General features: G+C 42.2%; 2 protein-coding genes across 2 annotated transcripts; one reads left to right on the top strand and one right to left on the bottom strand.

Annotated features, from left to right (window-relative positions):
- Nucleotides 1–1,101: 1,101 nt before the first annotated feature.
- Nucleotides 1,102–7,752, bottom strand: LOC123156801 (ubiquitin). Its single transcript, XM_044574987.1, has 2 exons — nucleotides 7,453–7,752; nucleotides 1,102–1,624 (listed from the first exon to the last, which is right to left on the bottom strand). Exon 2 carries the CDS (start codon nucleotides 1,622–1,624, stop codon nucleotides 1,391–1,393), a length of 234 nt encoding a protein of 77 aa, XP_044430922.1. The 5' UTR covers nucleotides 7,453–7,752; the 3' UTR covers nucleotides 1,102–1,390.
- On the top strand, nucleotides 5,335–6,442 carry LOC123158314 (uncharacterized). The gene is made up of 3 exons (XM_044576354.1): nucleotides 5,335–5,658; nucleotides 5,736–5,808; nucleotides 5,907–6,442. The coding sequence occupies exons 1-3, from the start codon at nucleotides 5,335–5,337 to the stop codon at nucleotides 6,440–6,442; spliced, it is 933 nt and encodes a 310-aa protein (XP_044432289.1).
- Nucleotides 7,753–17,401: the final 9,649 nt, after the last annotated feature.

Genomic DNA, 17,401 nt, shown 5'->3' with positions numbered 1-17,401 from the left:
ATACAGAAGCTATATATAGTCTAACACAGGGAAACTAAAGCCAACTTCAACGGGATCACCATCTGCAAATGCCTGAACCGGACACACTTTGGTGACGGTCACCAAATTTATCCTGACTATTTCGGACGTTCGAAATGAGCGGATGTCTAAGAAGAACAAGATGATTTTCAACAATTTTTTCAATGTAAACTTGGGTCGAGTACTTTAGTGATGTTTTTTCTTCTATGAACCTTGATAGGTTTTATAAATCATTCGGTAAGGCTGGTCATAGTAGGAGTAACATAGGTAGTAACATAGATGCCACATAAGCAAAATTGGTGATGTGGCAAGTAGTTAATGAGGAGAGAAGCAAATAGAGTAACATAATATGTTACCATCACATAGCGGTTTCCAATGCATAATGAGTCTACAAAGTAATAAATGAAGGCAACTATATTACCACACCTATGACACTACCCACTATGAAGGTAGTAACATAGACTAGTAACATATGTATGTTACTAGTCTAAGTTACTCTCCACTATGACCAGCCTAAGTGTGGTGTTGTGAACGAGATGTGCTTTGCATTTACACAAAACGACGGCATATTATTATCTAAAGTGAAAGGAAAGTAATGACGGCGGAGTCCCTCCGTCAACATTCCAAGGAACTAACTGCTGCTGACCTCTGGCCGCATGAACCACCTTCAGCAAGGACGAATCATGTTACAGTCTGAACCTCCTATCATTTGACGAATTTGAGAAACCACAATCACGGAGTAAGAAGATTAAGTTCCGCAGTCCCACTTAAAACACATAAGGCTAGTCATAGTGGGAGTAATTTAGTTAGTAACATAGCGCGTTTCAAGAAAATTTTGCTTACGTGGCAAGTAGTTAATGAAAGGTGGTAACATAATATGATACTGTAACATAGCGCTTTTCGAGACAAGATGAGTCTACAAGTTAATAAATGAAACCATTCATGATACTACTATTATGTTACTTTGCATTATGAAGGTAGTAACTTAGACTAGTGTCATGCATATGTTACTACCTCCATAGTGGGTAGGAACATCTATGTAGTGTCATGCAACGATGTATTTGTTAGGTTATAGACTCATTGTTTCTTGAAGTGTGTGATGTTCCGGTAACTTAGCTAGTTACCACAAGCACCTCTCTCTTCATTAAATACATGCCACATAAGCAAAGTTGTATTGAAGTGTGTGATGTTACTCCTAAGTTCCTTCCCACTGTGATCAGCCTAACAGTGGCCACAATGCTACACAGCAGCAACAGATGTTCGCACACAAAATACGGGACTAAGACACTGACAACAGTAACACACAATGACACGACTCACACATAACCATAGAGACAACTACCGGGACCTGTGAACCGATCTTCCAAAGAAATCACTGGCCACCACGGAGGCGGAGCACCAGGTGCAGGGTGGACTCCTTCTGAATGTTGTAATCAGCAAGAGTACGGCCATCCTCGAGCTGCTTGCCTGTGAAGATCAGACGCTGCTGGTCCGGCGGGATGCCCTCCTTGTCTTGAATCTTCGCCTTAACATTGTCGATGGTGTCGGAGGACTCCACCTCGAGGGTGATAGTCTTCCCGGTGAGGGTCTTCACGAAGATCTGCATCTGCATCGTTGGAATTTGCAAATCAAAGGGTAAGCAACCATGTATATATAGGAAAATTCAGTCCTGGAAGTCGAAAGGAAGCAGTTTGACTAGCAACCACGGAATCAAAACATGGAAGAGGAAGTTCTAATCTAACCCTTGTGGTTTATCTTCAATGTTTAAATAAAAACCAATAAATAGTAATCACATCACAACGTGACATAATAGATCAAGCAGATTGTGCTAACGGCCATTGGAAGAGCAACGCAAAGATGAGACGAATCAAAAACACGGTAGCATGGGAGAAAGTTTTGGGGTCGACGTATATTAACATGGATCAACTGTGAGTTGCAATCTACAAACCCCATGTGATGATGGCTCAACACTAAAAGATCAACAAGTTGGTTCAATCAACGTACAAGCAAGAATAACTGAAACAGCAGTAGTACTATGGACTGATTGACGACAGATGGGTCAACGCTAAGGCCTCGTTCGGTTAAGCCCAGCCCCGCGAGGTTTTGGGTCTAATCCACGCGGGTCCGCGGGGATTTCCCCCGCCGGGGAATAAACCCGGCCCATTCAGTTTTTTCCATTCGGTTAAGCCCCGTGTGGTCTTTCCCCGGCCCAAACCCCTCCAAACCCACGCGGAAAAAAACATCTCCTGGCACCCCGTGGAAGCAATCCCCGAGCGAGGCGCTCGTTTCGTCTCTCCCGAGCGAGGCGACAGAAGCGGACGGCGGCGGCGGCGAGTGGACGGCGGCGGCGGCGCAACCTACGCGGAGAGGAGGGCGTCCCCCTGGTTCGATGACCTGCCACGAAGCCCTTCCTGAACCCTAGCTAACCTCCGATTGTCCCATCTCCCCCGCCGCCCCCTTGCCGCGGCCGGAACCCTAGCTTTGGAGAAGTGGTTGCTGCAGGCGACGAGATCTCTGGTTAGTTCTCTCTCCCCCTCCCCTCCCACTATCTCTCTCTCTAGCAGCACTGATTCGCCCCCTCCATGAAAACCTAGCCGGATCTTGATCTGTCTTCCCAAATGTCAAGGTCAGACTTTCTTGGGGTTTCCTAGGAACTAGTATCAATTGTTATTTAGATAGGCAATGTAGTGGTTGCTTGCTGGGTGTTGTCACTGAATATTGAAATGAGAAAGGAAGGTCAGCTAGGTTACCTATGCTGATAAGTTAATTACTCATTCATATGTTTTTTGGTTCAGTTAATTACTGAGAAGTATGTGTAGTTGCATTGGCTAAGAAATGTGTTTTACTCATTCATCAGCTAAGATCGTATATGCTGTTGTTCATTCTTGCAGTTGTCGTCAACATTTTAGTCTGTTCAAACTGCAACATGCAAATTAATTTTCAAATAGCATGTTCTTCTTTCTGAACATTAGATACTTCTGGTATGATCATTGGCAGAGTATATAAGTTGTTCTCTTCATGGCAGTGGCGAATCTAGGACGCAAATGGAGGGTAGGCTGAACTTCAAATACGTTAATTTTTGTTGGAGGCAGTGCAGTGTGATGCAATAAGATGGCTGGAAGTTTTTATTTTCTAGGCTAGGCCTAACTAGTGCGCTTAGTAGTAATTTTTTTGGCGATTTTTTAGGGCAGGCTTGAGCCTGTTCAAGCCTGTTGAGTAGAATCGGCACTGCTTCATGGTGTGTAATCATCATCTGTTCTTGATTCTTGTTCTTGATTATCTAAATATACATAGTGCAGTTTGTGTACATAACGAAAATATAGCTAATTCCGTATTTTGTCTCCATTTTCTATAGGCTAGCTTCGTCGCCAAGACCCTGAATTGGGCAGCATCGTGAAGGACAAGGTAGATTAATCCTGTTGTTTTAATCTTCTCCTTATTCATATTACTGTTGATTATTATTGCTTGGTCAATAGATCTGTGTTACAAACTGTTTTCTTGGTAAGCTGAGAGCTATGTTAATATCTGACATTACTAGACGTTGTAGTTGTTGAAGAATTTGAGCTGAAGTGCTACCTCCTTCCTATTGACATTACTAGACATTGCAGTTGTCCTTTTTTCCACTGTTGTCCTTTCTGTTAGATGATGTTCCGATGCCGGACATATGAACTGTTTGTTTCTACAACTTGCACTCTTACTGTTTAGGTGTAGTAGTAATAACTAGCGGCATTTTTCTTCTTTAGACTTGGAATGGATCCGGAAATGAGGGATCGTGTTAGGAAGAGGGAGGAGGAGGATGACGAAATGATGTTATTTGTTTTCCCTGCACTACATTTGATAGAGACCGATGGAGTTGCTCTTAGGGAGCGGAGGATTCCACGCCATACATCATCGCTAACAGGCGAGATGTTTGTTAAGGAGTTACTCGAAGGGCACGTCAAAAACTGTCGGGTAGCATTTAGGATGGAGCCGCATATCTTCAAATCTTTAGCTAATTATCTTCGAAGGGAGAAGTTGGTGAAAGATACCAGAATTAAAGTCGAAGAGAAACTAGCATCATTTTTGTGGATGTTGTCCCATAATTCTTCATTTGAAGACCTTCAAGTTCGGTTTGGTCACAGCGGGGATACTTTCCATTGGCAAATGAAGAATTTCTTTGACATCATCCCTATTCTCTCCAAGCATTTTTTGAAGCCTCCAAATCCCAGTCAAGTGCATCCGAAGATTCAGTCGGACACGAGATTCTTTCCTTATTTTCAGGTTTTTGCTTCGCCAACTTTGATCCACATCAATAACTTACTATTCATGTTATAGGTGCTAAGTTATAGTATTTCGTTGCAGAACTGCATTGGGGCAATTGATGGGACACATGTTCCCATAACAATTTCAGGAGAAAAAGCCGCACCATTCAGAAATAGGAAAGGGACCCTAAGCCATAATGTTATGGTCGTGTGCGACTTCGACCTGAACTTCACCTTCATTTCTTGTGGCTGGGAGGGATCTGCTACTGATGCTAAAGTTCTTCGGTCAGCACTTAACAGCGGATTTCATGTACCTTCGGGCAAGTTTTATCTGGTTGATGGTGGTTATGCCAACACACCTTACTTCTTGGCACCGTATCGTGGTGTTCGGTACCATTTGAAGGAGTTTGCACGCGGTCGTCGTCGACCCCAAAATCACAGGGAGCTATTCAATCTCCGGCATGCCGTGTTACGAAATCACATCGAACGGGGATTAGGAATCTTGAAGAAGCGGTTCCCAATCCTAAAAGTGGGCACGCATCATCGAATAGAGAACCAAGTCAAGCTACCAGCAGCGGCGGCAATCTTACATAACATCATCCGATCTGAAAGAGGAGATGAGCGTTGGTTAGATAACCAACCAAACAATATACCTGTCATGAATTTTGTGGATCTTCCTGACGGTGATATTCCTCAAAATCATCAAATCAACCATGAAGGCGACAACCTTAGAGATGCCATTGCTCATCAAATGTGGGCTGATTATCAACATGCATAACTTGTCATTTGTAGTGTAGTAGTAATAAGTTTAGTGTAGAAGTTTATGTTTTTTTTTCTGTTGTTCATGTCATGAATATTGTTCAGAAGTCACTATGATGACTGCTCGAGGGTCACCAAGGTTGAGCCTCCTCAAAAAAGCTGTCGAAAGGGATAGAGTATCACCTCCTACAGGCAGTGTGACAAAGAGGAGGAGAGGGTCTCCCAAAGGTAATAAACTAGCCGTGACTTTATTTCTCTAGTCGGGACTTTATTTTCTTAAAACCAAAATAGTTAAGATAGAAAAAGGTACATTAACATGCAATGTGGAAATGCAGAAGACAGAGCGCAATGGAATGCAAGCCTTGAGAAAGATCTTGTGGACTTGCTTCGTGAGCATGATACACCTGAACATAAGGGTCAAAATGGATGGAGCTCTGAAGCATGGAATACGATAGTGAAGAAATTCCACCAAAAGAATCCTTATGCTAGGTACGAGAAGAAGAAAATCCAAGAAAAGGAGAAAGAGTTAAAAAGAGAATACAAGATGATCAAAGAGATAAGGAAGCAAAGCGGCGTTTCATGGGACGACCAGCAGTGCAAGATTCTAGCGGATCCACCACTTTGGAAAAACATCATCATAGTAAGAATGTCATTGTTATTCCTAAAAGTTTCATTCTTGTTGCATGCTCTAATATCATTTTCTTGTCAACTATGTAGTCACACCCTAAAGCTGGAAAGTTCAAGACAAAGGCCTTCCCTCTTTTTGAAGCTTTGGGAGAATTGCATGATGGTTAGTTATCAACTTCATTATATACTCATGTCATTGTTTTATGTTTGTTTACTCTTCTAGTTTGAAATCTTATACTTGATTGTCACTTCAACTTGTAGGCCAAACTGCAGAAGGGACATATAACTTCACCTCTTTCGAGTCATCACATTGCTCAACCCAATCACAACTCGAGAATCTTGGAGGAGCTGGCGAGAATCAAGGAGAAACATCAGCTGATGGTGAGAATCTTGGAGGAGAAAGGGTGCAGATTGATGAAGATGTTGAGGAGGTGTATGTGCAAGAAAACATTGCTGTGGAGCCCCAGCAAACTCAACCAAATTTGGCTACTGTACCCTCAAGAAATGGAGAAGAGAAAGAACCAAAGAGAAGGAGGGGGGCGAATGGTGATGTGGCTGCAATGATGGAGAAGTACCTGGAAATAAGGGCGAAGCAGGTGGAGGATGAGAGGAATAAGCCAAGGGTTGTGGATGAGTACTCTATCAAAAACTGCATTGATCTGCTCAAAACAATGGACATCACACCTGAAGAAGAAGTCAAGGCCTTCCGAGTCTTCAAGATCCCTGAGAACCGAGAGATTTTCATGAGTGCCAGACCGGAGACTGCACTTATGTGGCTGAGAGCTGAAATGGAATAACTCAGGTACTCAAATTCTGCTTCTATTTAATATGCATGTTGTTAACAGTTGTTCCTTTTAACAATGGTTGTTGATGCCTCTCATCGTGCTGTTGCTGTTTGATAACTTAGCAAAGACTCCAATTTTATGTGCCTGGATCAATCCATGTGTTTTAAGTTTTTACCATATAGTTGTGATCTGTTTGGTGCATATGGATACAATGTTGCTGTCCATTTGATATTTCTTTGCTAGCTGGTCAATATATATCTTGTTAGTATTTCTTTGCTCAGTTGATTGTTGATTGCCAAAAGTAAGACATCTCATATTTATTTCTTTGTTCATGTATACTGCTCTCATATTAGTCCTTTTATATGAACTAACTGCCTTCATTGCCAATGCAGTGTATCGTTCGCTACGGAAGCGACATCGGCGAGATAAATTATGTAATATCTGTATTATATCTTGCATGATTTTCCAGAGATGCTAAACCATATTCTGAAAGTGACCGATTCCAGTTTGGGACAACTGAGAATTTTTGAATTATTTTGCTGTCTATTTGAGATAAATTATGTAACATCTGTATTATATCTTCATCGATTTTACTGTTTATTTGAGATAAATAAATTATGTAACATCTGTATATCTTGTACAATTTCTTCTCTTATGTTCTGTAATATTTTTTTACTGCAAAAAAGCATGTAGGCTGTGTGGTCTTTTAATTCTATGGAACAACGTTGTCTTTGTGTATGGATTAGCAGGGGAGCAACCAACCGAACAGGTTATGCACACAGGGATTTCATATGAACGGGGAATGATGGGGGTCGGGTGACAAGACGGGGATCATCAAATCCCTGGGAGGTTAGAAACCACACGTGGAATCTACCATGAGGCAACCGAACAAAGCCTAATGGATCAGACCAGAGAACAAGATAACTGATCGACAGTTAAATCACAAGGTTAGGATGCTAAATTTAACATGAAGCTAACCGAGAATCGAAAAGGCAGCAGAGGGGAATCGCGGGGACGCATACCTTGAAGGAGGATTGCCGCGATGTTTTCGATCGAAATCAGGGGGTCTGCTGGATTTGTTGAAGGCTTGTCGATCAGGTGCGGTGTACTTATAGATTGGAACGAGGCCGGCTCGGTTACGCCACGCGTTTGCCGGGATCGACCGACTATCCAGGTGCGAACAAAAACTGAAGGCGGTGCGGAGCCTGGCCCCACCGCGCAGTCTGCGGAGACATTATTTCCATTTGATTCTTGATGAGGAGATCGCGAGATGCATCTCGACGTTTCGCGATTATAGTCGCTTTTTGTTTTACAGCAATAATATCTCCTCAAAATAAAAACTGGATTATACAAATACTAGTATGCGTGCACGCGCAATGCGCGTCTTTACGTTGCAAAGTGATTTCGATGAAAATAAGTCATGAAAATGCCTGGAGAAATGATTCAAGACAAATGACCATTGTGCATCTATGGAAGCATAAAGAAAATAATAGGAATTAGCATAAGAAAGCTTGTCACGTTCTTACGACAGTAACTATCACATGAATATGTAATTTGCAAAAAAATTAGGGTACCAATTGCGGAAAATATATAAATGAATCAGGGTATATATGAACTCGCCTTGGAAACACATTTCTAAATCCTCAAAAAAAAAAAAAAAAGCTGCACGCGCACATCTCCATGTTCTATCTCTGCATAGAAACTTTCACGGAAAAACATTTTTTTTGCATATGCAAAAAAGACAAAACAACGTGTCGTAAAATGTTACTTAGAAGCACTGAAATTTGTCTTTTATGCGGAGGCAAAATAAAAAGACATTTTTTCGTAAAACTTTGTATCGCGCATATATATTGCGAAGATGTATGCGTGAAATTTTATTTGGTATTTTTTCACATTTTAACGCACGTTCAAAATCCATTTTTTAAAAACAGGTTCATATGTATGTACGTACCTAGGTTCAGGTAGTGCCTCCTCTACCTATGGCTATGTTTTACTGTAACTTTCCACCCAGAATTGCACGTGAGACAGGTTCATATGTGCGCTATGCACTGGTTTGTTTTGTTTACCTTTTAATTTTTTATTCTTATTCTTCACCTCCTGTCAGACTTTTTTTTAAGTTACCTCCTGTCAGACTTAGTGGTACAGATCTCACTTGTGTCTGCAACCACACGTGCCACGTAGCTCTGCGGGCATCTGTAGTAAAACAATTTGCACTGCTCCAGGCGATTCGACTATGGCATGGTGTGACTTTGTTAGCTCCAAAGAACTGACATGCAGTGGGGTCGCTACTCCGTGCTAACACATACTCCTAGATGCTTCTAGAGTGACGCAGACAACACTGATGCTACTGTAGCGGCGAATCCCTGCATTATAAGCCGTCGGATGGAGCCCAATGAACGGCCAGGAATGCATTTTGATGCAAGAAATCAAACTTTCAAAACTGGTACACTATATAGTACTAGTCGAAGGCACGTGCTTTGCACGTGTGCATTCTTAATAAAAAGACGATACAAGCAAAGAGTCTTATGTATAAATGAAACACTTTTTATATGGAGTTTTAGCTTCGCAATCGCTTGCCAATTTACAATGTTCATGAACAATTTGATTTTCCTATATTTCGCAAACATTTAAAAACTTGCAGTTTCCCACAAAAAAAAGACAAACTTGCAGTTAATATTCACGAAATGGATTCTACGTACATCATGGGATTAAATTTTGTCCAGAAAATAATAATCTCCATGCATTCTACGTACATTACTTGGACGTACATGGATGTAATGCATTCTACCACGCATATCCAATATTTTTTGCGAGCAGAAAAAAGGATATGTATCAGTCCATATCAATGCATGTTGTAAAAATCATGCAAAAACGTGAGAATAGCCTGTTCCGCTCGACTTCTATTTAAAAAAAAACTTTTTTGTTTTTGATTTTAGGGGAGACCGCTCGAACTTCTGCGTCCTGCCTTACCGTCCTATATGGAGCCCCACTCAGAAACGCGAACCAGGTGAGCTCCCTGCCGATTCTCAAAAAAAAACGCGAACCAGGAACGTGAGAATTGTTTCGATGCTGAAAACTCTGAAGTGAACACTATGAAGTTTGATATGCACTTGACGCTGGATCATTGCACTTCCCTCGTTGAGTTCAAATATGATTCTGCTAACTCTAATGCATTGCCAGCATGTAGAAGTTACAACATTTATGCTGTTGGAATTCAGAAGTTCAGAGTTTCAGTTTCATTTTAGCTTTTAAGGATCAGACTTTGTCTGTTTCGGTTTCTGAATAAAGTTACAAATGAATGTCTTGACAATGCCGTTAATCGCTTGTTAAGATTTCATACCCTGTTTTCCGTTTGACTTGTGATAGAATCAACGCCAATCTTCGCGTTCGTTCAGATGGGACACCTCTGAACAGAATTTGTGATCTCTGTTTGTTATCAGTTTGGGTGATTTAAACAGTTTTGGTTTCAGCTGTACGTACCAGATATTGACTCAACTTCTTCTGATATTTTGGCCAACGAATTAAGCTTGTTATCTAAGAAAACTTGCTGGCCAAGAGATAAAATTTTCAAGTTGAGAAGGAGACTATATAAGGCCACGTACGGCAGATGTTTTGGGTAGATCAATCTTGAGTTTCTCCACATACATCTGAACTTTGGCATAGAAAGAGCTATGTTCGTGAGAACCTGCTGGTTCGTCTCCTCTTGAGTGTACAATAGGAGATAGGAGATTATTGTATCTTGGAGGAGAGCCGCTGTACAACTCGTGCACCGTGGCGAGGGCGTAAATCTCCTTGAAAGCTGCTGCACCACGATCTGCTGCGACCACCTCTTCTTCAACAACAGCTGCCTGCGTCGTCGTCCCCAACATATGCCGGGGTTTATCGCCTGTGTAATTTCTCAAAATTGGTAGGCAATCCGCTGGTTTTGTTCATGGTCTTGCTGCCAAGGCGCATCAGATTGGAATTAGTAATCTATTTATGGTATGAGTAAAGCAAAATGGTCTGTGCTCCCTTCCGTTGACAGGATGTCTATGTTGTACGTTAAAACTGAAAAATGTCAGTATATTGTATATACATTTGAAGCCCAATGGCTCTGTATCATAAAGAATGATATTTGCTCACTTCTGTTGCTGGATTTCTGCTATATGCAATAACTGAAAAAGGAGTAGTACATGGTTTAAGTATTGTATATGCTAGAATAGTACCCCTGCAAATATAACTTTTGGTCTACAACTTTCACAAGGACAAACTAATGACTGAAGCCCTATATAACATTATTTTCCTGGGTACTATTTACATCAATACAACCATATTAGAAACATCACACTGCAGTACACAGCATGCAGATGAATTATACCAAAACATCCTTGTAGACAATATTTTTTGTGCTTTTCCCTGATGGGTCAATATCTTTATTTGGCTTTGCAGAACAGAATGAACATATGCTGCATTGCCTTTCTTAGTGTACTGTTTGGACATAAACACAAACACCTTGCGTGCAAGAAAAGTAGAAAAATCAGCAAGCTACAATCAGACCAGTGGATCTGTATTTCATATCATCCTCAGCAAGAAGAATCACTTGCACAACATTCTCATGCAACAAAATCTCAAAGGAACAGAAGAATCACCAACCTCACCTGTGGTCAACGGCACTATGGTCAGCTGACCGTAGATGGATGTCCAGCTCCTATGAGCCTTTAATCACCAGGCGGAAACAAATTTCGAAGCAAGCCAGAGCCTGCAAGGAGACGGGGCTGGAGATGCAATCTGGACGTGGAGGTGATCCGGAGGTGCTGCCGTACTGGGTGTGTGGACCGGGGATGGACCAATGGAGCTGCTGGTGTGTGAGTGTGAGTGTGTGACCCACGGGCTAGAGAAATTGGATACGGAGCATCCAGATTCCAGGGGAAAGACCAGCGTGAGATGAAAAATGGGAGGTTGGCAGGGAATCGATTTGCTAGAGCCTGGGGTGGAGGGGCTATCGTGGGGGCTGTGGAGTTCTCCAGAAGGGGCGACTTGTTTTCAGGTTTGGCGGGACTGCGTGAGGGGCGAATCCGGGTAACACGGGCCGTTCGATTTAATAAGTTGACGGCCATAGATGATTCGATTCTGGAAGTGGCGGGTAAAATATGAGAGGAGAAGGCAGATTCAAATATTCAAAAAATCGTGTACTATAGTAGTAGAGATAGATACATTCAGCTCTAGGATAGGTTGTGGCGGGTCGAGGCCCCTGCTATGATACGTAGGCTCTCGACGACCTTGGATTCTGCCTGCGATGGATGGCGTCCACACATACGGAACCCTAGCCGCCGCCAAGGGAAGGCCGATCTTCCAACGCCGCTCTCCGGCGGCTCCCCTCAGCCGGCGATCTCGGTCGTCGGTGGTGGGGGGGGTCGCCGGATCCACGCGTGTGGATCGTTTTTACTCTCTCGTAGTCTAGGTTTTTAGGTTGTTCATCGTCTTTGCTTCAGCGGCGACGATGACAACGCTGAATAAAGATTCTTCGGATCCTTCCCTAATGAGGTCATCGGTCCTATGGTTGGGGATGGATTTGGAAACCAGTCTGTTCAAGCAAGGATGGTGTGGCGGCGGCGGCATCCTCGTGGTGGACCTGTGTCCTCGGGCTCCGCCGTTGCGACGGCGTTTGCTCCAGCGTCGGCGCGGAGCTTGGGAGGTAGTTCAGGAGCGGATGCAGATCGTGGTCTGCATCGACGACATCTGGAAGACGGAGCATGTGCTGGGCTCGTGGTTGGTGGATGGCAGATATGGTTTCCTCCTTCGGTGTTTTAGTCGTGGTGGGCTGCCAGATCTGGAGTTCGATGGTGTGTCCGGGGTGTTGCCCCGGTCTGATTCGTTCAACGGTAAGGGTTTCAATTTTGGTGAGCCACCTTGAAGGTCCGTAAAGCTGCATATCAGCGATGGAGCCGCGTCGAGCTTGGGTGAGGAGGTGATTTGTCATTCTTTTCTTTGGTGGTTGCTGCGATGGTGCCGGAGGCAGGTGACGGACGTTGGTGTCAAGCTCAGAGATGTTCTGCTATCTTTTCAGTTTTGTCATGTCGGTCTTTACGTGACTTGTACTTTGTTCTTTATGATATGAATGAGACACGTATTACCATGCAAAAAAAACATACGGATTAGGGCCACCCTGCTCAGATCTGGCTTGGGTGTCTCTAGGCATGGCATCCAACGACCTCAACCTCTTCTGACTTCATGGGTGGCAGCTCGGAGCGGTCTGCTATCCGACGACTGGGTACGCTAGACGGTGGCCGATGGGATCCTGATGAGCTCAAGTCCCGTTTTCTAGGGCAGCAGCCCTAGGTGATGGTCCATCAGCTATTCTCGGTGCACGAGGATGGTTGTGATGGTCATCGATGCTAGTGGTTAGGCCGATGGCATTTAGTCTCCTCAGAGGTGACATGCTAGGCATCGACGATGGGTTTGGTGGACCAGCCGGCTTGGGGATTGGAAGGTGAGAACGCCGGCGAAAGACGTGACACTTGTGAGTGTCAACGTGTCATTACCTTCATGAAGGCGTCAGATGTCCTCCTAGTCCTTATACTTTAGGGGAAATCCTAGGTCCTTCAGACTGTCACATTTGTCGTGCTACCCTCTCAGGGGAATCGTTTTGGTGTTGGTGCTCGCTGGTGGGAACTATGGTTCTTGGCGAGGCATGAACTACAGTCGGCTGCTACATCTTGAGCTTGCGTTGGTTTTCCTTGAAAAGGAAAGGGTGATGTAGCAATAGTACCGTAAGTATTTCCCCCAGTTTTTGAGAGCCAAGGTATCAATCCAGTAGGAGGCTCCTCAAAAGTCCCACGCACCTACACAAACAAACAAGAACTCACAACCAACGCAATAAAGGGTTGTCACTCCCTTCACGGCCACTTGCGAAAGTGAGATCTGATAGAGATAGTATGATAAGATAAATATATTTTTGGTATTTTATAATATAGATTAGAAAAGTAAAGATGCAAATAAAAGTAGATTGAAATCTTATATGATAAAAGATAGACCCGCGGGTCATAGGTTTCACTAGTAGCTTCTCTCAAGATAGCATAAGTCTTACGGTGGGTGAACAAATTACTGTCGAGCAATTGATAGAAAAGCGAATAATTATGATATTATCTAGGCATGATCATGTATATAGGCATCACGTCCGTGACAAGTAGACCAACTCCTGCCTGCATCTACTACTATTACTCCACACATCGACCACTATCCAGCATGCATCTAGAATATTAATTTCATAAAGAACAGAGTAACACATTAAGAAAGATGACATGATGTAGAGGGATAAACTCATGCAATATGATATAAACCCCATCTTTTTATCCTCGATGACAACAATACAATACGTGCCTTGCTGCCTCTGCTGCCACTGGGAAAGGACACCGCAAAATTGAACCCAAAGCTAAGCACTTCTCCCAATGCAAGAAAGATCAATCTAGTAGGCCAAACCAAACTGATAATTCGAAGAGACTTGCAAAGATAACTTAATCACACATAAAGAATTCAGAGGAGATTCAAATATTTCTCATAGATAAAATTGATCATAAACCCACAATTCATCGGATCTCGACAAACACACCGCAAAAAGAGTTACATCGAATAGATCTTCAACAAGATCAAGTAGAACTTTGTATTTAGATTCAAAGAGAGATAAGAAGTCATCTAGCTAATAAATATGGACCCGAAGGTCTGTGGTAAACTACTCACAACTCATCGGAGAGGCCTTGAAGATGATGTAGAGGCCCTCCGTGGTCGATTCCCCCTCCGGCGGAGCACCGACGAAGGCTCCAAGATGGGATCTCGCGGATATAGAAGGTTACGGCGGTGGAAATAGTTTTTCGTGGTCGCTTCTGATGTTTTCGGGGTACATGGGTATATGTAGGAGGAAGAAGTAGGTCGGTGGACGCTCAAGGGCCCCACGAGGGTGGGGGGCGTGCCCACCTATAGGGGGCGCGCCGGGCACCCTCGTGGCCGCTTCGCTTGTTTCTTGACTTCCACTCCAAGTCCTCTGGATCACGTTTGTTCCAAAAAGATCGCTCCCGAAGGTTTCATTCCGTTTGGACTCCGTGTGATACTTCTTTTCTTCGAAACACTGAAATAGGCAAAAAAACAACAATTCGGGATGGGCCTCCGGTTAGTAGGTTAGTCCAAAAATGATATAAAAGTGTAAAGTAAAGCCCATAAACATCCAAAACGGGTAATATAATAGCATGAAACAATCAAAAATTATAGATACGTTGGAGACGTATCAAGCATCCCCAATCTTAATTCATGTTCGTCCTTGAGTAGGTAAATGATTAAAACAGAATTTTTGATGTGGACTGCTACCTAGCATAATTCTCAATGTAATTTTCTTTATTGTGGCATGAATGTTCAGATCCAAATGATTCAAAATAAAAGTTCATATTAACATAAGAAATAGTAATACTTCAAGCATACTAATCAAAGCAATCATGTCTTCTCAAAATAACATGGCTAAAGAAAGTTATCCCAACAAAATCATATAGTCTGGCTGTTGCTCTATCTTCATCACACAAAGTATTTAATCATGCACAACCCCGATGACAAGCCAAACAATTGTTTCATACTTTAGTAATCTCAAACTTTTCAACTTTCACGCAATACATGAGCATGAGTCATGGACATAGCACTATATGTGGAATAGAATGGTGGTTGTGGAGAAGACAAAAAAAGGAGAAGATAGTCTCACATCAACTAGGCGTATCAACAGGCTATGGAGATGCCCATTAATAGATATCAATGTGAGTGATTAGGGATTGCCATGCAATGGATGCACTAGAGCTATAAATGTATGAAAGCTCAACAAAAGAAACTAAGTGGGTGTGCATCCAACTCGCTTGCTCGTGAAGACCTAGGGCATTTTGAGGAATCCCATCATTGGAATATACAAGCCAAATTCTATAATGAAAATTCCCACTAGTATATGAAAGTGACAACATAGGAGACTCTCTATCATGAAGATCATGGTGCTACTTTGAAGCACAAGTGTGGTAAAAAGATAGTAGCATTGTCCCTTCTCTCTTTCTCTCTTTTTTATTCGGCCTTTCTCTTTTTTTGGCCTTTCTTTTTTTTGGTGGGCTCTTTGGCCTCTTTTTTTATATAAAGTCCGAAGTCTCATCCCGACTTGTGGGGGAATCATACTCTCCATCATCCTTTTCTCACTGGGACAATGCTCTGATATGAAGATCATCACACTTTTATTTACTTATAACTCAAGATTACAACTCAATACTTAGAACAAGATATGACTCTATATGAATGCCTCCGACGGTGTACCAGGATATGCAGTGAATCAAGAGTGACATGTATGAAAATTATGAAAGTGGCCTTGCCACAAATACGATGTCAACTACATGATCATGCAAAGAGCAATATGACAATGATGATGTGTGTCATATAAACGGAACGGTGGAAAGTTGCATGGCAATATATCTCGGAATGGCTATGGAAATGCCATAATAGGTAGGTATGGTGGCTGTTTTGAGGAAGGTATATGGTGGGTGTATGGTACCGGCGAAAGTTGCGCGGCACAAGAGAGGCTAGCTATGGTGGAAGGGTGAGAGTGCGTATAACCCATGGACTCAACATTAGTCATAAAGAACTCATATACTTATTGCAGAAATTTACAAGCCATTGAAAACAAAGTACTACGCGGATGCTCCTAGGGGGATAAATTGGTAGGAAAAGACCATCGCTCGTCCCCGACCGCCACTCATAAGGAAGACAATCAATAAAAGAAATTGTGCTCCAACTTCATCACAAAGCGGTTCACCATACGTGCATGCTACGGGAATCACAAACTTCAACACAAGTATTCTTTAAATTCATAATCACCCAACTAGCATGACTCTAATATTACCACCTTTATATCTCAAAACAATTATCAAGTATCAAATTGATCATAGCATCCAATTCACTTCCTATGATAGTTTTTATTATACCCAACTTGGATGTCCATCATTCTAGGACCAATTTTATAACCATAGCAAATACCATGCTGTTCTAAGAGACTCTCAAAATAATATAAGTGAATCATGAAAGATTAATAATTTCTACAAAATTAAGCCATCGCCGTGCTCTAAAAGATATAAGTGAAGCACTAGAGCAAAAACTATCTAGCTCAAAAGATATAAGTGAAGCACATAGAGTATTTTAATAAATTCCAATCAAGTGGGTTTCTCCCAAAAGGTGTGTACAACAAGGATGATTGGGGTAAACTAAAAATCAAAGACTAATATCATACAAGACGCTCCAAGCAAAACACATATCATGTGGCGAATAAAAATATAGCACCAAGTAAAGTTACCGAGAGACGAAGACGAAAGAGGGGATGCCTTCCGGGGCATCCCCAAGCTTAGACTTTTGGTTATCCTTGAATATCTTGGGGTGCCATGGGCATCCCCAAGCTTAGGCTGTTGCCACTCCTTATTCCATAGTCCATCAAATCTTTACCCAAAACTTGAAAACTTCACAACACAAAACTAAACAGGAAATCTCATAAGCTCCGTTAGTGCAAGAAAGAAAACCACCACATAAGACACTGTAATGAACTCATTCTTTATTTATATTGGTGTTAAACCTACTGTATTCCAACTTCTCTATGGTTCATACCCTACATACTAGCCATAGATGCATCAAGATAAGCAAACAACACACGTAAAATAGAATCTGTCAAAAACAGAACAGTCTGTACCAATCTATAACTCTAGAATACTTATGGAACTCTAAAAATCCTACAAAAATAGGAAGTCCTGGGAAATTTGTCTATTGATATACAGAAAAAAGAATCAACGCAAAATCACATTTCTGTGAATTACTAAAATTATTTTGGTGTGCGCAAAGTTTCTGTTTTTCAGCAGAATCAAATTAACTATCACCATAGGTTATCCTATAGTTTCTACTTGGCACAAACACTAATTAAAACATGAAAACACATCTAAA

Source organism: Triticum aestivum, chromosome 7B (assembly GCF_018294505.1).
Source record: "Triticum aestivum cultivar Chinese Spring chromosome 7B, IWGSC CS RefSeq v2.1, whole genome shotgun sequence".
In the NCBI taxonomy this organism is placed as follows: domain Eukaryota; kingdom Viridiplantae; phylum Streptophyta; class Magnoliopsida; order Poales; family Poaceae; genus Triticum; species Triticum aestivum.
The sequence above is the reverse complement of the archived record's forward strand: the minus strand, read 5'-3'. Positions and strand labels throughout refer to the sequence as shown.